Source organism: Pithys albifrons, chromosome 18 (genome assembly GCF_047495875.1).
Source record: "Pithys albifrons albifrons isolate INPA30051 chromosome 18, PitAlb_v1, whole genome shotgun sequence".
In the NCBI taxonomy this organism is placed as follows: Eukaryota; Metazoa; Chordata; class Aves; order Passeriformes; family Thamnophilidae; genus Pithys; species Pithys albifrons.
Window position 1 is genome coordinate 5,251,726 of NC_092475.1, and position 27,691 is coordinate 5,279,416.

Genomic DNA, 27,691 nt, shown 5'->3' on the forward strand with positions numbered 1-27,691 from the left:
ACAATGTGAATTTGTTTTAGCCTCAGGGGTGAGGATGTGTGCAAGATTATTTAAGAAAAGGACTGGTTTTTTTTTCTGCAAACATATAACCATCAGGTTTATCTCACAGGTTGTTATTTTTACATTTAGTTTCAAATTCATAGTTTGTTTTACAAAGAAAAAAAGATCCAACTTGTAATGACAGTTACATGCATACAGAGTCAGTTGTACCTACAGCACTTTGTCAGTGCTCAGTACAAAGCTCTATGTACCTGCAGCTGAAAAAGACTCAGAACAGCAAGTCTAAGTCATTACGTGAGTGTAACATTAGTACTGACTTCTCTCCTGACTTGGCTGTCTCCTTGTGATCTCAGATCTGCAAGAATTTCAGCTGACACTTGATATTAAAGCTGTTGGCATCAACACTCCTGACCCTTCTGAGTTCTACATAAACTGTAGCTGTGCCAAAGATGGAATACCTTGGCCAGCACAGCGTTTTCCAAACTGTAATAAGGACAAACATTTCTGGTGCTGTAGGGAAGAGAGGTCCCTGCATATAGTGCTACTCTTACCTGAAGAGTTTTGTTTCTATTTTCTCTAGAGTTTTTAAGTGTAGTTCCCATGTCTGTGGCCCAGATAATTTCAGTTTGTTCTGTTCTGTTTGATGCATAACTTAATGAAACTTTGGCTTTCTGATGACTTCCCTTCTGCTAAAGCAAACGAAATAGACTAATAACTGAGAAATGAACTGAAGTAGTCTTAGTTTACCTACTGCAGGAGGGAAAGTGTAGGATCCACTTCTGCACTGCACTTCACTTCTCTTTTGGTATAGAATCATATAATCATAGAATGGATTGGGTTGGAAAAGACCTCCAAGATCATCAAGTCCAACCCTTGGTCCAACTCCAGTCCCTTTACCAGATCATGGCACTCAGTGCCACGGCCAAGCTCACTTTGAAAACCTCCAGGGATGGGGAATCCACCCCCTCTCTGGGCAGCCCATTCCAATCCCTGAGCACTCTCTCTGCAAAGAATTTTTTTCTGCTCTTCAACTTCAATTTCCCCTGGCAGAGCTTGAGCCCATCGTGCCCCCTTGTCCTATTGCTGAGTGCCTGGGAGAAGAGACCAACCCCCACCTGGCCAGAACTTCCCTTCAGGCAGTTCCAGACAGTGCTGAGGTCACCTCTGAGCCTCCTCTTCTCCAGGCTGAACACCCCCAGCCTCTCCCCACAGCACTTGTGCTCCAGTCCCTTCTCCAGCCTCGTTGCTTTTCTCTGGCCCAGCTCCAGCCCCTCAATGTCTTTCCTGAACTGAGGGGTCCAGAATTGAACACAACATGGAACGAGTAAATCTGGACAATCTCAGCCCATGTGTTTGCTCTTGTGACTGGTAAAGAGAAAGCATCGAATGCAAATTGGCTTTTATCACTTCTGCTTTGTGTGCAGAAAGCAAAATTCAGGACTCAGTTTTTACAGAAAACAAGTGATGCTCCAAGTCCTTCATGCAAAATTTTGTCCCTAGTGGGTTTCTCAGTTAAGCTTTTACAAATCTGCCTTCCCTAAAGCGTCTTGTCACTCCCTTGCGCTACACTGACATCTGGTGGTATTTGAAATACCTCGTGTACAGCTTTCTTCTTTTCTTTTTGCCTTTTACAGTATTTAGCTTTTCTCTTTCATTTATTTACAATTTTATTTACAATCGCTGCAGGCTTTGCTGCTGTGAAAAGTGATTTTTTTCTTGGGAAAAGTGATTTTTCTCCTGGGTGCCGCACTATTGCTGCTTATTCTAGGCATGAACAGAGACAATTCTTGTCACTCCAGTGGAGTATCTGAGAGTCATGATAAATTCCATCACCTGCACTTGTGACACGGTGATAGACACACCAGTACCACCAGTACCACACCAGTACAGGTAAGGCCCCACCTTGGCGCTGCTGGATTCTATTTAAGCACATTATCCAGTGCACTGCTGGATTCCATTTAAGCACATTCCTTTCTTCTGGATAATAAAGACTACAAGCGTCCGTCGGCGCCCTTTACCCACAGCACGTCTGTACCTGAGGGTATGTTTGTACCTAGTCGGGCACTTGATAGTGGTGAAAACGTTTCTGAATAAAGCACATGAATGAATTGTAGTGTTTTAGCAAACTGATGCCCAGTAACTCCGGTGTTTTAAAGGGCAAAGCGCAGCGCACAGGGAGGCTCCGAGGCCGCTCCCGCCGCCCGCCCTGAGGGCGCGCAGGGCCCGCCCCCCGACGCGCGCCATTGGCCCGTGCGCCCCGCTGCCCAGCGCTGATTGGCTGGAGGCTGCGGGCGCCGGCAGCGATTGGCCGGCGGGGAGCGGCGCTGCGTGAGCGCGGGCGGTGAGGGAGGAGGCGGCGCCGCCGTGAGGGCTGAGGGGCCGTCCCGTGTCCGTGTTTGTGTCCGTGTCTGTCTGTCCTGTCAGTGTCAAACCTCTTGAGGGACATTCCAGCAGCTGAGGGTGCTGGGGCTGTCGCCGTGTCCATGTCTTCTCCTGCCAGACCTGAGGGATATTCCAGCAGCTGAGGGTGCAGGGCCGTGTCCTCTCACTGCCAGATCTCCTGAGGGACATTCCAGTGGCTTCGCCTGTTTTGGGGGCTGAGGTGACCTCTTTCGAGAAGGGAGTTCTGTTCCATCCTCCGCCTTGTCTTCCCCGGCCGGAGACACGAGCGCCATGAGGTGCCAGCACAGGCCTGGGCGGAGGCTTGTGTTTTCCCTTGTGTTGGAAAAAGGAATTTAAAATCTCCCTGTATGTGGCATTTCGGTGCATAAAAGGCTAGCCTGTGTTCCCAGGTTCTGCTCTGCATAAGTCATTCCCTGTGTTTAATCACTATTTCCCTTTGCTTTGTCCGTGTAATTTCTGGGATGGGGACACCAGGATTGCCCATTGTTGAATACATGGATTGGTTGATGTAGATTATTGTGTGCAAAGCACAAACAAGTTTGTTGCTTTTTTTTTTACATGTTAAAGCAAAGAAAATACTTTGCCTGCTGTTGGGTATAAGACACTTGTTTTCAGAACACTCTTACTGAGGTCTTGCTTTTTGCTGGAGGCTCACCTTGGAATCTGTCACTGTGTATAATTCAGAAGGCTTTTTTCCTGTGCGTAATTTTGTTAAATTATTTAACCTGCCATTTTATAGAGAGGCCCTTATGGAGCTCTGTTGATCCACCTACCCTGAATAATTTGGTGTTGAGCATCTTTGTGCTCTTTTCTTTCTGGGAAATCCCGAGGCCCCTCTGAGCCTCCAGCCATGAAACTGATCATTCCTTCCACTCTTTCTATTTTCAGCAATTGTTTATCCATGTGGGGAAGTTTGCTTATATTCCCAGTTGGCTAATGCATTTATACAAGTGACAAATTTTGGAATTTGCAATGTGTTTTGGTCCATTACTGATGTGTTTGTGAAAACTGTTTGAAGTCTGAGTGACGATTGTTGTTTTTTACACAGCTGAGCTGGTGAATTGCCAAAATGACAGCCAGGAGTGAGGTGCAGGTATGTGCTGATGGACCAGAACGTGAGTATTGATTGCTTTAGTTACCAGCTTGAAACATTCCTTCAGGTACTCAATTGCAAGGAAAATCTGTAGTGTGGCCATGCACTGTAGTAGGGAGAAATTTTCCTGTGCCATAAATTAGTGGGTGGAAAGCAGGAGGAACTGGAAATGGTTATTGATGGAAATAAATCGTGCATTGGGCATCAGCTGAGGTGACACTTAAGATCACAGTGTTGACATCTGAGTGTAGTTGATTTAGAAAGAATTTGGGGGCAAAACAGTTGAGGTTCCTTGGAAATGGGGACACTAACACAATGAACACTTATATAGGAGTTAAGTTGTAATATGAGGAAAGAAAAGCCAGTTGATGAAAACTGGCAAATAATTAAAATCCCAGTGAATAACTATTTGCATAATTCATGCATTAGATATGATGTTCTGTTCTCGAGGTTTTGCATTTCATTATTTTGTGATTCAGGATATTTGCTTCCAATGCAGTAAATGAATGCACAAAACCCTGCATTAAATGCTGTTAACTCTGTATCAGTGCTAAGCACACAGTAATAGCTGCTTTGTTTTACTGTTGGCAGTTTGAAAAGTTAATCGATGAAGCAACAAGAAAAAAAGACTCCCAATTGTTAGAAAAAATTCTGGCCTCGGAAGACTCTGCAAATGTCTCTTACAAATGCAGCAAACAGTTTGTCAACAAATTAGACAAGCTCCTGTGTCAGGTAATGTAATCTTTGCATCACAGTCATTGCACTGGCATGGCAATGGTCTGAATTGTTCATTTGCCTTGGTTTAAACCAGCACTTGATTGGAAATCTCTCCTTCAATCTTCAAGTGGCTTTGGAGAACAAACGAGGCATCTGCTTAATTAAAGAGGGGTTCTAGAACTGTGCACTAAAGCTTCTGTTGTAATTTCAATTGCAGGAACTTGATAAACAAGAAGTCAAAAGCATTTCTACCTTACTAACTGCTGTCCAGAAATGTGTGGGGAAGGTCAGCATAGCAGGAGAGGATGGGATCCCAGCAGTGATCAAATATGGGCTTGTTGGAAGGATAAGTAAAACCATAAAACATATGTGAACTTCCCTTATTAATGAAGCTGTATAAGTATTGCTTCAGTGCTGAACAGCTCAGTGTTTGATTTAATCATTGATTGTTTCAGAATTGAGAATTTCCTGTAACTTTGCAACAAGCATCACATTTGAATGTTCTTTGTCAAGTGACCCCTTATAAAGTGATGCTGCTCTATCACAGTGAGGATTTTTCAAATCATGCAGTATATAATTAATTTGGTTATGCTTACAACAATTACAATGAGATGATATATTTTCATATGAATTTGCTGTACTGCTTTGGAGTCAGGAATTAGAATTTCCTGGTGCTATTTTAATACTTATTTATTTTTCATTCTCACAGCAGTGATTTTGTACCTTCTCATTCAACAGCTTTTAGTGGCATTGTGATAATTTTCTGTTATTCCAACCTGCATGTCAGATGCATTAGTGGTTTGTAACTCAGTAAATATATTGAACAATAGACTCCACTCACTCCCTTACTGCTTTCACCAGATTTCATTGAAGGAAAATAATAGCAGTGTTAGTGTTCCTCAAATGCCTTATCATTTGCTTTAATAATGGTAATAAACCCCAGTATGTTGATAACTTTATGCTTATATTCACACCTCCAACAACACTCAGCCATTGTCCATTTCCATCTCTTTTGCCCATGGCAGGTGTCAAAGTAGATCTCCAGTTTTTGTGTTACAAAGTCCTTGAAATCTCCTGATTTTGTTTAGCCTAAGTGAAAGATTTCAGTCTAGGGCTAACATATGCTCAGCAGACTGGTAGTGCTGTTGTTGTTTTAATCTTTGTGTAATTTTTCTTAAATATAATGCAAACTATTGTCCTTTTCCAGACTATTAAAATAGTTTTATTTTCCCTTTACATGGTCAATTGGTTTGAAAAGTTAAAAGAAATTTTGATCCTCAGAGGAAGTGAAAAGAATGACGGGATTACAAGTCTGGCTGAGGATTTCTTCAACGTGTTGCTGGTAAAAATATAATGATTAAAAAATTGTCATAATATTGTTACTAGTTTGGCAACATAAAGACTTTCAAATGTGTTTCTATTTAATATATCTTCAAATGTAGTGTTTAGATGATTTTAGAAATAGATTATAAGTCTTTTAGGATAAACAGTTTGCCTGTGTTCATACGTGTTTTCTGTTCATGGCTGGCATCATGAAATAAAGTTTAAAAAATCCACAACATTAAATGTTCAATGAAAAAAAAATTCATGTTGATCAAATTTTGATTATATAAATTATTGATATGCTAATCCAGGGCCCCAGGTTTATTAGATCTGGGAGTTTTCTTCTTTTTGTAAGAATTTTTGTCATTGGTGAAATAATTTCAGTAAATTTAACTGAAACAGAATTTGGGGAAAGCACACTTGGTAGTGCAGAAATCATCTCTTCTATTCCCTGCTAAGGATGAAATAATTTCTAAGTGCTGGATTCTTTTGGATTCCTGCCCTCAGGTACATGTTGCCTGATTTTTCTGCTGTAACATTTGCTGTACCAAGATGATGTGTGTTGTTTGGTTTTTATTGCAGGTTGTGTGTGACAGCAGACCTGAAGGTGAGCTTAAAAACACACACCAGGTATGAGGGTTTAAAATGTCTCTTTCAGGACACTCTGTCAGTGTTAAAATAACTTGTGCTCATGGAGGCATCTTGAGGTAGTGCTGAGGACAACGTGTGTAATGAGGGTTGGGGCCTGTTTTTTGATCTAATATAAATAAACCACCAGATCTAAATGTTCCAGCTGATAAACCTGTAACAGAAAAGGCTCATCCCAGGAGGGCTGTTCTGTGCACAAAGGACCATATTTCTCATTCATGTGAAATGTCAGCCCTAACTTTGGTTGTTTAATTTGAGGTTTCTCTGCTGACAGATGTCCCTGTAACTTGCTGATGCCAGTAACAAAAAAAGCAGGATGGTGTCAGAGGTGGCAACTGAACTGAGCTTTTTCTAACAAGTTGTTTCTGAGCTGCTGTCCCAGCTCAGCACAGCACAGAGATCCTCCTGTGCTGACCTTGGCACCACAGACATCACACTGCTCCTCCCTTGCAGTGAGAAATCACTGCAGACCCTTACGGTGACATGATCAAAAGGAAAGATTCATTTCCTTGTCCCTGGGAAGACAAATTCAAGCCCCTGAATTGTATCTCAGAGAGCTGAGTCAGAGGATTGAGCAATTATATTTTAAAATTAATAATCTCGTGCCCAGGAGAGTTTTATGCAGTGATGCGCAGGAATAGAAACATAAAGAGCCATATTTACTATAAATTGAACTATTCTGTCTTGCTTTTAACCATGATGCTTAAGCTGCTTCTTTTCAAATATCAGTAATCCTATATGGAAAGAAAGGCTGTATTTTATTTCTAAATTTAAATGAATCTTCTCCCAAGTGTATACGAGAGGACACCCTAATACACTCTTGACAACTCTTTAATTTCTTTTTTCCTGTTTATTAGGTAAAATGCAGATACTAGAAAACTTTGTTCTGAGAACATGTTCCCTCATCACTGATGTAAGGATTAGTATTTATGTTCAGGAGGAGGTAAAAATTCTTCTTTCTAAGTTTTCTGGTTAGTGTGTTAACAGACTTCGTGAAGACAGTTATTTAACTGTGCAGACACCACCAAAAAGAGAATGGAATATTGTAGTGCTTAAGGATCAGAATGATTATTTAATGTTTCTCTGGACATGTTTTTTGTTATTTATATTTTGGGGCTTTTTCAGATTACTGACCTGTGATTTTTTATTTGGAGAGTAAATTATAAAATAGTGGTATTAAGATTGTAGTGAGAAATAATGTTCTCTATTACAACTGCAGGATTAACTAGGATTAAGATTCTTGGTTGTAAATTCTTTAGGCTCTTGCAGGAAATTTGCATCCCTTCTAGTGCACTCTAAATTTGTCCTGTTTATTTTAGAAACCTCAGTTTGTCTGATTTTTTTCCCTCTAAAGAAAGGGAAAGTTGCAAAAAAGTCTTCTGTAAAGGCTAAATCCCAAAAAGAAAGGCCTGTTAATGCAAATTTAAGGTGCACTTTAGCTCAGCAATCAACTGCAGACAGAACTCTTCCTTTGCAAGTTTTTTCTTATGTATTTAAACCTCCAGATAAGAAACATAACCCTGCAAGAACTAATGTTCCCATTAAACTAATGTGATTTATTGAAATTGAGGTAGTTTTGTTAAGACAAAAACCATTTAAGGTCAGATAGAACTCGTTGTCTTGCCTTGTTTTGCAGTTATTTAAGCCTGTTGCTTTCTTCATTGGTGTGAAATATATTACAAGGGCCCAGAATAAGAATAACTTTAACAAACTTACTTTACATTTCATCTTACTCCTTTTTTCCACTCTTCTTAGGTAGTAAGAAAACTGAATTTAATGCTTGACAACGTACCTCGAGATGCCAAGAAAAAGTTGTTTTCCACAAAGGAGATGTTACATGTCATGTAAATAATCTTCAGTGTAGTTTTTATCTCTTTGCATCATTTGCAGTTTGCAGTTTGTGTCTCTTTGTCCCTGTTTAACTCACTTTTGCATTTGCTGTTGAGTTGGCTGTGGCAGTGGCTGTGGGCAGATATTCTCCTTACAAGCCTGAAAATTCCTCTTTCCCAGTCTGGATCAGGCTTCTTCTCATGTCATAAAATAATCAGACTCTTTCTTATAAAACTGTGCATAAACACAGTGGATCAGTCACAGACAGGCTGTTCACTGGGATGTTGTTTCATAGCACTTTAAAAAAGCAAGTTGAATAAAAATTGGAAATATCAGGTGATTCTGTTCCCCAATAGTACTTCCAGTTTTACACCCTTAGCACAGCAGGCTTACCCCTCTGAATTCTTACAATTTGGTGGGATCAGGTTTTGTCTCATGCACTGAAAGTTTGTAATGAAACCTTTCCTGTGCTCAGTGTTGCTGTCACATTCTGATGAAATGTCTCTTTGCTTGGCAGGAGTGAAATGGGGAGGAGAATTTTGGATGCTGGAGGTGAGTGTGGGACTCCATTTTGTGTTGAGATCCTTACAAATTACATACACACTCATTAGAAAACCAAAGACTTTCAGAAGCTGCAGAATGTGGTGATTGGGTCATCTGAAAAATACAAATACTTGATGGAAACAATCTGGGATTCAAAGTGGAATGTTTGTGTGTATTCAGTGTATGAGAAACTCACTGAAGTTTTCAATTCTTCTCTAGAATCTACATTTTAAAATAGCAAAAGATGATAAGGAGTGAACTACTGACCATGTGCAGTAATACTGCAACTTCTCTAAGGATCTTTTTGGTATCCCAGTAATATCCCAGTTCAGACAGGGGAAAGTTGAAAACTTTCTTTTGCTGATACACCTGATGTGGCTCTGACACCCCTGGAAAGTTTGGTCAGAATTTCATTTGGAAAAACAAGTTGTTTAATCATCATTATTCCCATACTTCTTTACCTGGTTAAACTTTATGTGTTATATATTTGGAATATGAGATGTTCAGCACTGCTTATCCCAGATTCCTGCTGGTTTTCACCTCAGTAATCTCTCTCAATCCCCCCTCCTGTCCATGTTGTGCTGCAGACTATGACATGCAAGTGGCCATCACTGAGGCTTTGTGCAGAATGAGCTCAGAGAAGCAACGAGGGGAACTGGCCAGCCAGTGGTTTCCCATGGAGTTTGTGTCCAGTGCATTTAAAGCAATTAAAGATTCTGAGTTTGAAACAGTAAGTCATGGGAAAAATTATTTTCACAGAGGTAAACTTCCATTTTAAAAATTTTTAAAGGAATTTCTGTGTTTTAATAGGATTGCAGAAAGTTTCTTAACCAGGTGAATGGCATGCTTGGAGACAAAAGAAGGTAAAACTGATCTTTTTAAAGCTGATGAATGTTCTTTTTTTATTTTACATTGTGATTCAATTTCATGTTACCTTCTTGTAACATGAAAAACTGACTTTTTTGATTGCTGGGATCTCTTAGTCTCTAAAGTTTGTGAAAACACTGTCCAGTTTCTATGTCCACATATGCAAACTTTGTTTACAGTATTGGAGAATACTTGAAAAAATATCCTTTTCTTTCAGGGTTTTTACATATCCATGTTTATCAGCAGCTCTTGATAAATATGAGGTAAGTTTCTCTGCCTTCTAGTTAAGAAAGAATAAGGGTAAAGTAGGAATTTCTTTTCCAGAATTGTTCAGATGAGCATGTACTGAAAATTTGTCAGACCCACTCTTGTTAGTTGGTCTGAATCAGTGCACTCTGCTCTTACTCATTCACCTTATTGTTTTGTTGTAGCTGCAGATCCCAATGGATGAGAATCTGGAAGAGTTCTGGGTTGATTTCAATGTTGGCAGCAGGAGTATCTCTTTCTATGTGGCAGCAGATGATGCAGTAAGTGACTTTTGTCTCTCCACCTGATTGTTCTGAGGCAGGAGATCCACCTTCTTCCAAGTGCATCAGATTTGCTTCCCCACATCAACATGTTGAACTTACTCCAGCATGGAGGGGTTAAAAATCCACATCTGGTGTACCTATTTATATCAAATAATTTCAAAGTAATGATTTTCTAATGCTGTTTGGAAATAGTTTACCATATGCACCCGTGAGCAATAGTGAAACCTTTGTTCCTTGTCACTCCTTGTAACAGAGATTGGAAAAGCTGAAAATTTGTCCTCCCTGAATAACTTGCTGATCTCTGCATTTCATTTAGTTGTGAGACAATAACCTTCTATCTCTAAAAATGTATTTTTCATACAGGGCCATCAGTGGGAAACAGTGATTATACCAGAAGAGGAGGTAGAGATGTACAGCCTTGAAGGTATTTGCACTCAGAAATGGGTCCTTTTGTTACACACTAACCTGGATTTTCAAAGCCATTTATGCTGAAGTACTGGCTCAATTCCCAGCAAAGCAAAATTCTCACTTAAAATATTACAGGAACTGTTTTTACCAGGGCTAAAATTGCACTGCAGTCACATTTGTGTTTTGGACATGGAGCTGTGATTTTATGAAAATAATTTTGAAATAATGTCTTTGAGTTATTTCAATACAACACAATGCAAAAGACAATGACAGGTAATAATATTCCTTTTAAACTAGTTAGAGTAGTAAATATCTGTAATTTGTCTACAGCTATAGTAAATAACCCTCAAAGAAAATTCTAGGGAATGACATACAGAATAAGTATTTCTAAAAGATTGAATCTTGAATTGTTTCACTAATACAATTTACTGTAGGTTAGAGTGAATTAAAATACATCTTAGTAGCTGAACTGAAGCATAAGTATCAAGTGTTTACAAGCATTACATAAGATGTTGTTAAACTGTAGTGAAGAAACTTCTCAAATTTTGTTTTTGTCCAGAAAAAGATTCCAAGAAATTACTAACAATAGATCTGAAAAGCCCAATGAATGTGGGTAGTCTGGAAGGAGAGAAATTTTTCCTATATTTTGATTCCATCTTGGAAATCAAAGACGTAACCAGAAAGATTTTTGGATTTAGTAAATGTAAGGTAAGAATTGAAACACCTTTTGGAATAGTTTTTAATTGATTCAAAGTAAATGTACTTAATGCACTTAACACTCAGGAATTTACTCATTTAGTCAAAAATTGCTAGCAAGCCATAGCTTAGTCCTTACTGCTTATAACAAACTGCTTTGTTCTGAGGTCTGAAGAATTCAGCTGCTGTGAATTTGTAGCATTTCTTTTCCTCCATAATCTGAATTCAGACACTTGTGTTCTCTCATTGTTCCCTTTGTAGGGTGCAAGTAAAAAGCAAACAGCTTCAGTTGCCAAAACAGCTGTAAATGTCATCTTTGATGAAAGTGGCTCACAGGTATTTTATTTCAGTTTGGATTTGTATATTTAGTCTGGTTATTTATTAATTTCTGGTAGAAACAAGGACTTTTGAAATATCTGTAAGCACAGATAAGTGTAAAGCCAGCAAGTGATGTCTAGTGTGCATATATGTATTTTTGGGAGATATTAATATCCCAATCATAGAACAAATCAGACAAATATACACAGAAAGTTCTTTTATGTGAATTGTGACTTGGTAACCCATCCTTGTTAGTGAAAATAGTGGAAGCTTTGCAAACAAAGTCTGTAACCTCTGAAGTTTGTCAAAATCTACAGTGAGAAATGTGTTACTGAGGGTAGAGAAGTTGCTCTGTGTGTCTGTATAAACATAAAACATAAAATCCAAATATTGTCTGTGATTAAAAAAATAAAAATATTGTCTAGGTTCTGATACCAGAAAGCCAGTTGTCACCAGGTTTAAAAGAAAAATCTGAAAAGAAGGAGAAACTCAATAAGGACAAAACTCAGCAACTTCCTGGAAGTTTGAGGACTCAGAATAAAAATAACAGTCAGGAAAAACCCAGAGGTGATTCTTCTAAAGTAAGTAGGATTCCCAAAACAAAAAGGAGTAGAGAAAAAAATACAAGTCAATTTAAATATTTATAATATTTAATAATAGAAACTCCTTCTTATTTGATAGTTGGAATATAGCTAATACAAGGTTTGATTGGGACTTGACACAGCTATAAAAATATTTAACAGAAAAATCTCTCATTTGTATTTTGAAACTAATAATGTGACAAAAATAAGAAGGAATTGTTATTGTTCTTTAGACCATTATGCTCTAAAGGGAAATATTCTCAAGACATGCCCTGATCTCATGGTGTGCAAAAGTATGGCCTGAGGAGAATCCTGGGGAGGGGGAAGAGATGGGGCAGTGTCTCCATGGGGAAACAGGGCATCTTGTGCTTTACTGAACCTGCTTCTGTTCAGTTTGTAGCTGAAGTCCCCAGGGAAGCCCTTTGTGAACAAGGGGCAGGATTTGTCCATAATTCATTGAATTAATTTAGAAAACAACAATCACTGATCTCAGTTTAAACTGATCTCTGTTTAAGCATTGTGCAATTCAGGTATTTTGAGGAACTTTCTCCAAAAAGGGAACTGCATAAAAGTCACATTACATTGATGACTGCAGAAACAGCAACTGTCATCCAGTAATGGAAAGTGTCGAGAGATTCTTGGAAACAGATTTTCTAAATTTTTGTGCTGTCATCCTTAAATCAGTGTACTATGGTCAAGTTCTTTCTGTTCCTCAAGATCACTCCATCTCGTACAAGGAAAGTGTCTGAAGCCTCTGTGCTTGTTCCTGGAACTACAAGAACTTCCATGAGGAGTCCACTGACCTTTGTTAGCACATGTAAGTTTGCAAGTTCCATCAGGGTCAAAATATACTATAACTTGTCTTTGAAACACAAGCATGAACTGTGATCCTTGGCAGAGCTGGAAAGGAAAAGCAGAACTTGGAAAATCTCCTGGACAGATGCTTTAAAACTGAAATTTTTGAGCTGGGGCACTTGACCCTGGTGCATAGACATGATACAGGACAGGGGCTGCACGAGGGTTCCCTGTGACTGAGGGTCACCTGTCGTTTGTCCTGCACCTCTCAGGCAGCTGATCAGGCTGAGCAAGCTGAGAACTCAGCAAAAATATCTCACAGCAAAGTCTTCAAATAGTCACCAACTGTTTTCTGCCAGAGCCAGCCTGTACCAGGCTTTGCTTTGCCTCCAGACATCCAGTCTGTGGGCTCTTCCTCTCCATGTAACAGATGAAATCAAGAGAAATATTAAAGCTCTGTAATGTGTTGGTATCAATACTAACCAACTTTTGGTGTGATCATGGGCAAAAACTCTTCCTACTGATGTCCCAGGCAGCACAGCAATGGTAATGGAAGCAGTGGTGGGATTCTAACATGTCTCTGCTTTGTTCCAGCCACTCCTTTCAAAGGGAGATTTAAATTGCCTTTGGAAATGATGAGCTCCACTAGAAGGTCTGACAGTAGTGCAACAACTGAGACCAGAACAAAGATTTCCTGTCAGGAACCTTCTGGAGTATGCATGGCATCTGTAGCTAAGTCTTTTACTTAGAATGACATTAATATCTCTCCTGATTTGTTCCTAATTGATACTTTAAACAGCCAGAGTTTTACAGCCAGCAACTCATTTTTAGAAAGTAATGTGTTTTGGATTTTGTATAATATTTTCTTCTCTGATCTCAGGTTTAATATGTCTAAAGTCAGACTGAACTCTTAATTAGCTAAAATTTGCACTCACTCATCAGTTCTGACTGCAGAATTAACTTGTTCTTACTGGACCCTCCATTCTTCCTTTGTGTGTAATAGCAGTGAGATGTATGCACACAATCTCAGACTGATTATGCAGCACTCATAAAACATACAATGCATTCAGCTGTACAATGTGAATGTCTTCAGGTTATGGCATTTATAGCATTAGTTTTAGTGCATTTTTGATCAGGCATTCACTACTATGAAGAAAAGCTACACAGGTGTAATTGAGTTGCAGTTCAAGTATGTTTTTGAGTATTTTTCTTCTGTTCCTGTTGAACAATTACTACAAAGTAATGTTTTAATTTTGTTTCTGGTTCTAAATGTCTGTCTTGGCCAGAGTCAGGTCAAGCCCCACACTGTGGGATTCTGATGCATTTTTGATTTTAGCCATACTTTAGAGAAAGGCTTTAATGTAAAGAATGTTTTGTTTAGAATATTTCAAGTGTCAATTCCTTGGAGAATTCTACTTCTTGGGGGCTTTTTTGGACTGTCATTGTCAGTGTTACTTCCTGTGCTTTCTAGAGGTGGCAAAGATTCACATTAGAGGATGAAATTTTTGAAACAGAACACATTGGGAGGTCAAATACCAGAAATGAGGCAAAAGTACACGAAAAGGTACTGGAGCAGCACTTCCATGAAATAAACAAAAAAGAATTTCATGTTTTATTAGAGAAAGTACAAGTTTATGAAGATATACTGCTTATAGTCCTATGCTAATATTTCCTTTTGGGTCTTATTTCACTGTAGAAAAAATGTGCCAAAGAAGTTTTAAAACTTATCCAAGAGGCCACAGAAGAGCAAACTTTAGGCAAGTAATTCTACAAGCATTGATAGTCCTTAATTTTACATTATTTTAATTTTGTCCATTTCTTTTGCCATAATAATTGACACCAAATTAATGTCTCATTTAGATGAAGTGTTTGATATTGTTCCTGATTCTCAGCCAGCTGGGAAAGGCAACAAACCTTTGTAAGTATGAGGAAAAATTTCACTGTTGTCACTCACTTTGAAGTATTTTCAGGTATTGCCAGAACTGAAATTTTGTAGCAATGTAAAAATGCTTTGCAATGTATCAGATACCACTATTTTCCTGTTTTATGAGGCATGTTTATTATAATGAAGAGTCACTTTCTGCAATCCACTGATAGTAAGATGGTGTTGTCTTTAGGCTGCCTGGTCTTTTGGAGAGTTCTTTTGATAAAACTCGAGCGTGGATAGAAAGAACCCGTCCCCTTCCTGAGCAGAATGGAACCACTGGGGACAAGCAAAAGCCAAATCCACCTTTGGCATGTACATCCCATCCAGGTTATGTTCACACATGGTTAACTGTTACTCTTCACAACAGATCAGATAAACTTTCACCTTCCAAATGTGCTTTTTTTGTCCTGTTTTCCTTTCTATTGTTAGTGAAAGAGCTGTGAAATAAAAAGCATTTATTAACTTCTTAAAGTATCTCTCCAGATAAACAAATTAAAAAAAGAGAAGCAAGAAAATGAAATTTATACTATACTAAGTGGACAGTCAGAGTGTTAATCATTTGGAACAGAAACTGTTAAATACAGAAGGGAAAAATATTGAAACTACTGCTGAAATAATGTTTAAAATTTCTTTCAGCTCGAGTGGAAGACACATTTTTGCATTCTGAGCAGACCAAAGAGGAAGCCATAGTTCCTCTCAGAAAAGAGGCTGCAAATCCAAAACCATCAAAGGCTGTGAGAGTTTCTTGCCTTCCCTTCTTTGACTTGCATTTAAGAGAATTGTCAAATTTTGACTGCTTCAATATTTGTGTCTTTACTGTCATTTAGTCACAAACTTATTTTTAATTCATTTTCCACTCATGCCAAATGAAGTAAATAATGTCACCTTCACTTTTTCAGTGACATGTTTAAGATCAGTTTACTCTGAATTTCTTTTTCAAAATAATTCTTAAATAAGCAGCGTCTTGTGTTTCTCATGCACTTCTTTGCTCACTTTTGAATGTTCCAGTTCCCAAACCCACAACATTTAAAAGAAAATACCTGCTAAACTCATCTTTCTTTGCTCACTGTTTGGGCAGTGCAAGGAGAAATGGTTTGCAAAGGAATGGAATTTAGTACATTTAGAAGACATTTAATGTAGTTTAGGGGGTTTTTTGGAACCTGAAGTTCTGTTTGCAGCTTTGTTCTCCTGTTGGATGGGTTCAAAGTTGAGTCTTAACCTATTTTTATAGAAACCAAAGTCTAAAGAAATCACAGATGCAGCCAAATCTCTGATTAGTAAAATCAGTGACCGATACAAAGACAAGAGTGATGAGAAAGGCAAAGCAGGAGACTCGTTGGGCTTTAACAGGTAAGATGTGAAGTGTTTGCTGCTGTGCTGATTCTTTGTGTGCCTGTGCCTGTGGCTGGGATGTCCTGCTGGATGATGAGGACTCCAAGGGGCTGAGCTCTTTTAATCCTTTTAATCTTTTAATTGATGCTGTATTGAAATGCATGAATAGGTTTGCTGCATTTGATAAGGCTTTTATTTATACAGGCAGTATTTTAATGCATATATACTAATTAGCATTTAACAAATTGTGTGTTTATTTTTAGGACACATTTAAATAAATCCTGGGTCTCCAAGGTAACATGTTGCTACTGCTTTTGTTGGAATTGTTTTTCTTGTCAGCTGTATGTGCATATATGATGGTAGTCAGTAGGTGTAAAGAGAAAGTTCACAAATACCCTTAAATATTAATGATACTATGGAATCCTTGAAAGGGATATAGCCAGGACACAGAAATGAGTCATAATGTCTGGGGGGCAGAAATACTCTGAGGTTTTGATATTCTTATAAGATAAAGATTTAGTTCCTCCAAGCTCTTGTCCCCTTTGTTGCTAATCAGCATTGATTTCTCATCGTGATGAACTTGCTCTTTGAGATGATAATGTCTCTGAATGCAAAGTCCAAATTTGAAATGTGTGAACTTTTAATTTCTGTACAGGAAGGAGTTCAGGACAGAACCCTGAAAACCACTTCTTTTCTTAATGTAACTGCTGGTCGTATAATGTAAGTGGCTGCAATATTTGCAAGCACAGTTTCTGCTTGCCCATACCTGGCTGTGAAATGTTCATTAATTCAGTCACAACACTGATCTCTGTGTCTGTTTGACAGGAATGATATCTACAACTTTAACATCAGTGCGTCTGATCAGCCTACAATAAAGTTTGGAGTAAGAATATAACTGAAATCTGTGTTTTTATGAACAGAACAGGAAGGAAATCAGTCACATTTTGTCTACTGAAAGTATAGTTAAGATCTGAAAATTGAAATTATATCAGTGAAATAAGTGAGGCAACGTGTTTGCCATGTAAATACCTCCAGCACTCTCAAATGTATAAATGTAAAACTGTCCTCAGGTTCTGGCCACTTCAAGCTGTTATGATATTTGTCCTAAATGAAGAATTAAACAGTTTGTTAGGAATAGCATTATTTTAAATTATCCTATTATCCTGAAAATGTTATTGCTGTCTTCCAAACCCCATTTAAAAGACATCTTTGTCCAGATGTTTGAGTACAAAGAAAATCTAATGATGATAAAAGCAGAAGGCAGCAAAAGGTAGTTTTGCTTCTTATGGCTCAGAGGAGCCTTCTGAGTTGGGGAAGGTGGTGGAGCAGTTGGGGGTGTTGATGGATTGGTTTGAGATACTGAAACTTCAGTCAGTTCCAGCTGGTTTGAACCATCAGCTCTGTTAAATAAATTCTAGGATAGAAATTAATCACTGTTAATTAATGAGAGTAATAACGGAGAAGAAAAGCCCTCAGCAGTTACTGTCTGGTGACCTGTAATTTTGTTCAGATTGTATAACAAATGGAAACCCTAATTTGTTTCTTATTTATTTGCATTTTTAGGTCCAAAAATTGCATGTTACTGAACTGAGTGTTCATACAGAGACTACCAAAAGAGGGTAGGATGTTCTACTGTGTTCTGGTCTGCTGGTTATCAGTAGTACTGTCTGCACTCTCCAGCATCCTGTTCCAGAATTCCAGGGAATGTGTTTCATGAGCAAAACAGTTCTCATGGAACACTACAGGGATAGAAACTCCTCAGTGGAGGGGCTGGGTTTTAGTTACTGTTCCCCTGGGCTCTCGCTGATCCTTGGGAAACAGGCACATCCTTTAGTGTTTAAAGGGAACAGGTATTGCCAAAACAAGATGAAAACAAAAGTAGGTGCAGTTTAAATCCTCAATCCACATCTCACATGCTTAGTAGAAAGATTTAAAACAAGTGGTTTTAAATGTATTGTTAAAGGTGGTTTTTATTTTTCTAATTAAGGAATGCAATTGTCGACAAATCCAGCACTGAAGCGAAAGGAAGGAAAAAAGTAAGGTTCAGATTTTTGTGGATCAGTATAACTTGTCTTCATGCCTTTAAATACCAACTATGTAAGCAGAATGTATATAAAAATAAATCAATAACTAAAGAATTTTGTTTGCTTTTGTAGACTAGAACCAATGAAGACAAGAAGCATCTCTTTAGTGACTCGGACCCAGAGAACAGAGGGAATGACAGCAAGACAGATATTAGTTGGCTGCATGAATCCAAGAGAAAACCTAAAGCTCAGATAGTTAATTACACTAGAAATAAAAAAGTAGGGAAACCAAAAAACACAGACAAAAGTAAGAAACTTTTATCATAGATGTGAAAAATGCTGCAATAAGTTTGTCCTTAGATCCTGCACATGTGTAAATAACATGTTTCTGCTGTCTTGTTTCCAAGGAATTTTCAAATTAGTTTACATCATTTATAAAGGTTGTATTACATAAAGTTTGTATTTTAAGGTGGAAAACTACTGTGGATGGAACAGGTGGAAGTTGTTGCCAACAAAGAAAAAAAAAAAAGGCTTTTTAAAATAATGGTCTGAAAGCAGTTCCTGAGTCAGTAAGTTTGTGGGCATGAAAGTGCCTCTGTTATTTACAGCTAAAACTAATGGCAAACATTTGAACATTATATTGATTTTTCAGACTGCTTTGTAGTAGCAGATGAATCCCCTGAACCTTCTTTCCACATGGATAAACCTAAAGGCAAAAATGCAAATAAGAAAAAGGTAAATGTACTTTTGGACCTAGAATTGTAATACATATTCAAAAATCTCTTCACTCCCCTAGAAACTGTTATAAAATATTTTTTATATATTTGTGACTTCCTCCATGCTTATTTCCAGATCTGTTGTTAAATATTGTTTATTCTTTTCAGTACTATATTCTTTTTATGCAGTATTTAGCTGATATTTCAGGCATAACACTCCCTGTGAGTTAGAAAGATTGGTTACATTCTCTGAGCTTTGGTAAAGTGAAACTCTTTTAGCTGTTTTGAAATAATGGATTTCAAGTAATTAAACCAACTTATCTGCCTTTTTTTCTTATATATTTATTTTTTAATCATTCTTACAAACTGAAGATTGTTTTATTCTTCCAAAGGTAAACAGTTATAAAAAACAGAATTCAAAACCTGCTGAAAAGATTGAACAAACCTCAAGAAAAAAACTACCTCGAAGAGCAGCAGCAGCAAAAAATTACAAAGAGCCTTCCAGTTCTGAGTCAGAGAGTGAAGGGCCAATTCCACCATGCACCTCTAAGCAGAAGAAATCAAAAACACAGGTAACTACTTGCACTTTTTTATTAAAAAGCCACTTCTGCTATATTTTTCAAAGTAAACTCTGCTTGGTACTTGATACTCCTGAATATTAAGTGCCCAACATGAGCAAGTTGAAATTAATTTTACTATTTTTAATCATGATCTTTTTTCAAAGGTGAGTATTGAACTGCTAAGAAAATCAGTCCTAAATAATCTCCTTAGTCATAATAGATTTTTAGTTTCTATTTATGAAATTTATTCTGCTGTGTCCTGTAGTTTAAAAACTTCATGTTTTGAAAATCTCTGTTAAATGGGAGGGTTTAATTTGCCAAATTTTGTTCTTTATGTTAATGTGATGCTGGTAATGCTGTGCCTGTTCTGTGTACAACAGGAAATGTTGAATTTATAGAGGGTGTGTCAAGCCATTTGCTGAATATCCAAAAGGGATTTTTAGCAAATGAACAGTGAGTGCTTAAACACTTTCATTCTTTTAGCACAACATGTCAGTGTATATGGAAAGGTCTGTAAACTTTATTAAATCCTGAAGCATCAGGAATTGCTTTCAATAGTTAAGTAGTTCATAAGAATAGAAATTTCTGTGTCAAGTTTAACAAATTCCGTGTTTATTGATATTAGAACACCCAATATCCTTATGGGTAATCCTTATGGATTTAAGTCCTGCTAATGATCAATGGCACATACAGACAATATGCTCTTTACCTCCTTTTGTCTGCACTTCCCTGTGTTTCCAAAAACGTTTATATAACATTTTTCTTTTAATAGAAACTTATGAATGGGGCAGTCAAGGATGATAAGCAGCAAAAGGCACCCCAGGTTGTGTCTGTGGAGCCAAAGACAGGAGAGAACTTTGTGCAGAAACCACTTGAGAAAGCCAGGATTTCTGCAGGACAAAAAGAAGTGGAGATATCTTCAGCTGAGAGCCCTCCATCTCCTGAGACAATGAGGTGTAGGTATTTTAACTTGGAATTTCTAGCAATACTGAGTCAAATGTTGGAGCCTAAATGAGGATTAGCACAGCAATACAATTTTACAGTTATTTCATCCTTTTAAAATGAGAGAGAGCCCTTCATTCAGGGTGTTCCACATAAGCCAAGGAGGGATATTAATATGTCACTAACAGTTTTATAGATTGGTGCAGTTATTTGACATCAGCAAAATACAGAAGAGCAAGATGTAAGTGTTGGAATGAATCTGGGAACTGCTAAAACAGTGGGAGAGTGCAAGAAGGGAAGTGTGGCAAGTCCTGTGCCAGCATTTAAAATAAAATTCTACATATCTGAGACTTAAAAATACCTGGGGAAAAAAAATAGCTGGAACAGTGAGCAGTTTGGGCCCTTGGCTTACCTTTTTTAACTCCAATTCTCATGCTGACAGTGAAGTGACTTTTCTAGGTGCTGAAAGAATGTCAGAAGGAGATGTTACTCCAAGGCACAGTTCCAGTGAAAGATCTCTTGATCTTCAGGAGTCACCACCAGAAAACAGGGAGCTGTTAAACTCTGGGAAAGGAATCTCTCCTGAGAATTTCTATGCCCAAAATAAGAGTATTCAAAGTGTGTGTGTAAATCAGTCCCCTGAGGCACCAGTTACAAAGTCAACATTTGGAAAGAAAAGTTTCTCACCAGTTTTAACAGAAACATCTTTGGTAAGAATGTTAACATTTCTCTAGAGTTGTAATTGTTTGATTCAGCTGCCAACTGTTTTGTAGCTGTTGTTTTGTGCTTCTCTCCATCTCCCTTTAAAAATGCCTTTTTTTTTTTGTTAATGTGTAGCTCAGTTTAACAACATACAAAACTGTCAGTGAAAAGAATTCCAAGGGAGCCAGATTGGAAACCTGTCACAATAATGAAGATGCAAGTTTCCAACGTTGCTTTTCAGACACACTTTCTCTTAAAGGAAAACTGAAAGATGCCACTAAAGCTGTCACCACAAATAAAGAAGAGGTATGTTACTAAACTCTTTGCTTTTTGTCTGTTTTATCTTCTTTCCAGGTGGTGAGGGTTAAGGCACATCTCCTTTCAATAATGATTTTTTTGTTTATGTGTAGCTCAGCTTAACAACACATAAAACTGACAGTGGAAAACATGCCAAGAGAGCTGTGTCAGAAACAGGGAGTAACAATGAAGATCCAGGTTTCCAGTGCTGCTTTCCAGACACACTTTCTGTTAAAGGAAAACTACAGGATACCCCTGTCACCAAAAGTAAAGAGGTGAGTCAGTGCATTCTGTGCTCTTCTGAAGGGAGCTCCAGCTCCTCACCCATTTGGCCTCCTTACAGGTGGGGGGGCTCAAAGGGAAATGCCCCTCTCTCAATATTAAGCACTATATAATGTCTACTTGGAGCCTGCTTGGAGAATTCTAGTAGGTATTTTTTAAATATTTGAGATAAATTAGAGGATTGTTTATCATCTGGATACAAGGAAATAATTGTATGCTAAGGAGATCAGTTTTAATTCATAGTTTAAAAAATAACAGAGTAAATGTTTTCTTGTTGGCTTTCAATAAAAAGTAAGTTATTTTTCACAGCATAAATGTGAATTTTTGATGGAGACTTCTAGAAGTGATTTAATTTGGAAGCTAATCAATGAGTGACTTTTCTTTAGGATTGTGACCCACCATCTCCACTGTCTGCTTCCAGTGGGAGGAAAGCACAGTCCTCAGTTGAAGAACCTTATGTGCCCTTAAATGAGTCAGGTACAAACATTTAATTGAGAGCAAAAGACTTTCTATGTGTCCCAATAAAGGTGGACAAAAATGTTTATTTGTCACAAAAATATGGCCAAATTGTTATATTTTATGTATTTCAGTTTTCTACTTCTACTCCTTTTCTCATTTTCTCTGCTGTTTTAATTATCCTAAAAAAAGCACTAAGCTCCAAAATGCAGCTACAGTGAGGAGTTAGCTGAGCTCCAAAGAAAGAGTTGGAAGCATTCCCACTGATCCTGGGATAATGGTATTATCAGGAAATGATGCCAGACTTGCTCATTGTGTTCCCTGGAAATCTTGTTGGTTTATATCCAGTTCTTGTGTTGACTGAACATCTCCTCTAGAAATGCTATTAATGGTTATTAATTTTTACATAGTTCTGTCTTAAAGCCAAGACATATATTCCAAGAGTTTGGATCCAACAGGTAAAGGAAATCTTCTTTATCCTCCCATCTCATTGTTCTCAATAATCCTAAAATTAAGCTCTGTTTTCATGTTGCTTCAAGGACCAACTGTACAGCCATTTCTCAAACAAACATACCACAGTGACACGGAAATGAGCTCTGATGAGGCAGAAACAAGCAAAGAGGAGGAAAAGAAAAGAAGGAGAAGAATAAGTTTAAAGCCCAGGAAATTATTTAAAAGAGATGATGCTGTTACTTGCAGAGGTTGGTCATGGAGTAGCAGCTGAATATGGTTGTGCAAAAGTTTAAGATAATGTGACAAAGTTTTAAAAAGGAAATATAATATCCATAGAAAAGCATTTTTCATGTGAAGGAAAAAAATAAAAAATGCTAAATATTTAGATGTATCCATAAAAAGGCAGAAAATTTATATGAAAATAGAAACTGGATTCAGCCATCCAGTTGGTGAAAAGAATTTATACATGACAGAAGGTGTCCTAGGCCCTGGGATAGGAGGGTTTTCATACTGGCTTTGACCTGATCCTTTTGTGCCTCTCTGCAGTGTCTGAGAGCATTTCCACTCAGTCTGTGCATGAGCTGACTGCTTTGCAAGGGCAGTTCTGGGAACCTGCTTGTTCAACTCTCAGCATCTGCCAGAAGCTCCAGAAAGAATTTACCAAGAAAATGGAGGCAAGACCCTTCAATTCCCATATCAGCTGTGGCAGGGTCCGTGTGGGGGGGTGAAGTTTGGCTCCCACCACAGTGAGAATTCCCATTTCCTTTTAAGCCTTTTTCAGTTCCATTATTTCCTGAACTCTCCAATGACTTTTGTCTCCCCTTTCTGTTTTATTTTTCATTCCATGTGTACTTTCTCTGTTTTGAAGTGTATTTTTCAAACAATGCACCTCTAATTGCATTAGGCAGAATTTCATCAAAAACATGACCCCGTGTTTGTTTACATGTCACTAACAGAAAGCTTTTCCTTAAAGGACAAGGGGATCATTTTTAAAAAGCAGCTTTGCTGTGATATTAAGTAATTACAGTACTAAACATATTACAGTTTTTTCCCTGAAGTGAAAATAACCTGAATTTAATGTTAAAACATCCTTGTAGAACCGCTCACAGAAAATGGATCATTTTAACAAGCAAACATTAAAAGCTGCCCATCAGCACTTGACAGCAATGAGTTACCAGCTCCATGAGTGCAGGTCAGTAATGAAAGGGGGATTTCACATCATCCTCCAAGTGCAAGGAATACCTTCTGAAAATAACCTGCTTTGTTTTGGTAGGATCAGGCAGCTGGAAAAATTTCATTTTACTCTCATCGAGGAACTCGAGAATTTTGAAAAGGATTCTCAATCCCTGAAAAATATGGAAAAAGAATTCTTGGTTTGTTTTTTTAACTGCTTGATCATGGGGGGAAGTGAATTCTTATGGGATCTGTAGATTATTTATGTCCTCTTTAACTTCAGGTCATTCATTTGGATTTAAAAAGCCCTTATCATTTTGCTTCAAGTTGGTTGAAGTATCACAAAATGACTTAGTGTTGTTAGGATTGCTCTTGGAATTCCTTGGTCACTCCATGTTTTCCCAAGATATATTCACTGTATGAATTCCTGCATTATTCTCCTCCTAGAATGAACTACTTACTAGTACTTTAATGGGCTGTTTTTCCAGCTTGTGTGGGGACTGTGTAACTGTTGAGTCTGTGGTTGTGGGTTATTTTGTTCATGTTAGCTATTAGTTCTAGTTTGGAAAATCAGTTCCTAATGATTAGCATCTATTAATATTCTTCTTTCCAGACCTTTTGGAAAAAACAGACAAGTACTTTCAGTGCATATATGAAAAATGAGCAGCAGAGGTTAGTGGGCTTTGTTAATCCTGGGATGAGGTTTGTGGTCTGTTCATTGGAGGGACAAGTCAGGCCAACTGCTCCTCTCTGTGCAATCTCTTCCATGAAATAGAGATGGTAGCTGAGATGAGAAAATTAGATTAAAATGCAACATTACAGGAAAAATGTAATTACTCTCCATCTAAATTTCCCCACATACCTGGGGGACTGTTCCAGCAAGGATAGTGATATTTATCCATTCTTTAAAGTACAAATAAACTACCAATAATGGATGTATTTGTGCTCTGTGTGGGAAGTTCATACATGGCAAAGCTGTTTGAACTACCTTTTATTTCTTTAGAATTCAGGTTCTCAAAACTTCATTTGAAAAGAATATCTACCATTCTGTTGACTATGAAGAACGTATTTTTACTTCAGAGGTAGGAGGAAGTTTTGTTCTGTATGAGGAACTTTTGTTTTGCTCATGTTTTGATGACTCTTCAATTGCAGCAACAGATACCAGGATTGACTTTTTTTTCTGAGGAAAGACTTTATCCTCAGCATTGTCTTAATGATACCTAAGTATTTTTGTGGTTTTTAATTTTCATAAAATGTCCCTAAATGTAACAACATACACTGGTTTAGGCCAAGATTTCACCGATTAGAAGGTGTGTGCAGTTACCAAGATTTATTCTGGATTCTGTGGCTTTGTTCATTACTGTTCCTCATCCCAGAAAGAGCAACTTTAAAACACACCCCCTTTGCACAGGCAGGTGGATGTGTGTCCATCTGTCTGTCTTGGTTATAAACACTGGGGGCCGTAATTGTCTGCTTGAAAACGTGTTACCCGTTGTGAGCAGAGGAGACACCCTCAGTATCTTTTTGCAGATGCATCTGATGAAAGAAGACATAAAAGGACTCCAAGAGAAACTTCTAAAAGAAATGGTAAATGATGTTGCCTTGTCCTCATTTTTATTTGTTTGCTGTTTGAACACTAAAATACTAAGATTTTAAATCCAATTGACATGTTACACTTCAAATCTCACTGGGGTGATAAAAGCCACAGGTAGGTGTGAATGTGCTGGTTGAGTTCTGAGTCTTCATATGTGGGATATTGACGTGGAAAAGAAAAGTAGCATATCTGATATGTTCAAAGCAGCATATTCTGTCCACCAGGAGTACAATACATGAAATAAAATCCTCCTTTTTTCAGAAGTATGTGATAAGTGTAATGTTTTTTGCACAGCAAGAAGAGGAACTGTGCAATGTTCGCAAAGGATTGCAGACCTTGTTCCAATCAAAGACAGAATTCTGAAGGGACCTTCTTCAGATTCCTTCCTGAAATTCGAGGTGAATATAAGCACTCTTTTACAATGGTAAATTTAACAGTGTGGTTTTTTACACTCAAAGAAGCTATTGTAATGAAACCATATTTTCCTTAATAATATTAAAATCTTCATGGATAAGATTTCTCCACTTACCCATGAGACTTGGAATTACTGGACTGAATCTGCTAAAATGTAGTATGTTGTTTTATTTTTAGCACATGCTACTTTTAAATATGTCTTTATTTTTATAGGTTAATAAATGACTTTCAGAGAAATCACTTTGTATTTCCCTAGGAATGTTTTGGGCCTGTATGTACAGAATACCCACTTTGTCTGATCCAGAATGCAGTCAGAAATTACTTAGGGATGGAATTACCTGGTTTTGTCTCAGTCCTGTTTGTGCTGTTAGACTTCAGCAGGAGTTTCTAAGAGAAAACAACCCTAAACACTCGTGTTTGAACTCTGTTGCAAATAGTTGTATTAAACAAGCCAAGAAAAATATATCTTGTCTGTCTGAGTTTTTTTCACAATGATGTCATTGCTATTTTGCTTTACATCAATAATATGCATTTGCACATCAGTCAGGTAAAGCTGCTGCACAAATATTTCATGTAAGATTTTTAAAACACGAGGCTGTGTTGTGTCAGGAAATCATTGCACTGAAGTTGCCAGTAAATCATTTGCTCCACTCATCCCATCTCTGTAAGTGCACTAATGCTTTGCTCATTTTTCTGAGCCTCTGGGTTTTGTGTGGGTTTGGGTTTTTCTGAGCCTGTGCTCACTGAGTTCTCCACTAGATGGAGCTCCTGGGATGTTCAACTTTTCTTTCCGCTGGTCTAATTGAATTTTATCTGCATGAAACAGGATTTTTCTCTGAATTGGACAAGGTTTTTAAAAGTGCACTGGAAGGCCCAAATTCTTTTCTTACGATGAAGGCACGTTGGAAAAATAATACAACTGCCTTATTTTCAGTTAGTGACATGATGTGCACTGCAGGCCTGTCTCTTTTATCCATTGGGAAGAAGCTGCTCCAGGGGAGCCTCCCTGAGCCACACGTGCCTTCCCTGGTGCCATCCTCAGTTCCAGCACTAACAGAGCCCAGGCCATGGCCCAGGGAGTGTGGGCAGTGTCCAAACACCCCCATGGACCTGGCCCAGCAAGCAGAGTGTAAGGAGGGGATCAGAGGGATCCAGTGGGGCTCTGGGGTGGTCACAGCTTTGTCTCCACAGGAGCAGAGCGAGGGCTGGGCTGGCTGGGGTGGAAGGACAGCACGGAGTGAGGGGAAGGAGCAAAGCTGTCCCTGCACAGCTACAACGTGGCTGAGCTGCAGCAGCAGCACAGCTCACAGTCTGTCTGGCATTGAAACAGCTGCTCTAAGTTACCCTTAAAATATATTTCTCTTTGTTTTCCAACATCATTTTAGTGTGTTTTATACAGTATTACCAGTGAAGTATGGATCACTGCTAAATAGGAGGGTTACTTCCATGGACCTAGTTTAGTTTGTAGTTAACAGTGGCTCATCTGTTCTTCTCACACTAAAAATGTTTCTGCTGAAGGAACTTTTCTCTCCTTTCTGTTCAGCCTTTCTGTATATTGCATCTGGACTATCACTGTATTGTTGTTAAGAATTAATACTATTTTACTAATAATAAAGTTAAAAGGATTGGTAAATATAGTAGTAAAAGGCTAATTTTACTGATGCATATTTCTATGAAAAGCCACCAAGGTAAAAAATTGCAATAAAGAGTTAAAAATGCATCTTTGGCTCAAATGGTTGGGTCATTCAGGTCTTCAGCTGATAGTCCAGCAAGTCAAACATTCAAATGCACAAACTGCCAGCCAGCTCCCCCAAAGCCACCCAGCTTCATCCAGCCTGGCCACCACCTCCCACCGAGTCCTCACTTCCTTCTCATTGCAGTTACAGCCATGTGTCTGAGGTGGTGCTGTGCTCTTACCTTCCATCCTTCACTGGCAGCTTCTCCAAGAGCAGGACTGTGACTGATTCCATCCCCACACTGAGCAGGGAGAACTCAGGGTGTGCTTACTGTTCCCACCTCGCAGCAACTCAGGCGTAGTCTGGACAAACCGTTTGAAATACTGCATTT

The 27,691-nt window shown here is 38.2% G+C and overlaps 1 protein-coding gene across 1 annotated transcript; it reads left to right on the top strand.

The window, feature by feature from the left end:
• Positions 1-2,624: 2,624 nt before the first annotated feature.
• On the top strand, positions 2,625-26,035 carry SYCP2 (synaptonemal complex protein 2). Its single transcript, XM_071573148.1, has 47 exons — positions 2,625-2,678; positions 3,452-3,496; positions 4,088-4,228; positions 4,431-4,559; positions 5,451-5,555; positions 6,119-6,143; positions 7,042-7,127; positions 7,940-8,028; positions 8,532-8,566; positions 9,145-9,287; positions 9,368-9,420; positions 9,642-9,687; positions 9,856-9,951; positions 10,318-10,378; positions 10,922-11,070; positions 11,320-11,394; positions 11,802-11,957; positions 12,675-12,774; positions 13,347-13,465; positions 14,224-14,316; positions 14,449-14,509; positions 14,613-14,670; positions 14,870-15,006; positions 15,316-15,413; positions 15,911-16,029; positions 16,275-16,305; positions 16,667-16,731; positions 16,837-16,894; positions 17,575-17,630; positions 17,999-18,047; positions 18,168-18,342; positions 18,688-18,770; positions 19,144-19,323; positions 20,084-20,267; positions 20,713-20,963; positions 21,091-21,261; positions 21,366-21,527; positions 21,921-22,011; positions 22,530-22,691; positions 22,990-23,117; positions 23,541-23,635; positions 23,717-23,816; positions 24,230-24,288; positions 24,620-24,698; positions 25,147-25,203; positions 25,505-25,608; positions 25,881-26,035. The coding sequence occupies exons 2-46, from the start codon at positions 3,473-3,475 to the stop codon at positions 25,571-25,573; spliced, it is 4,503 nt and encodes a 1,500-aa protein (XP_071429249.1). The 5' UTR covers positions 2,625-2,678; positions 3,452-3,472; the 3' UTR covers positions 25,574-25,608; positions 25,881-26,035.
• The last annotated feature ends 1,656 nt before the right edge of the window (positions 26,036-27,691 follow it).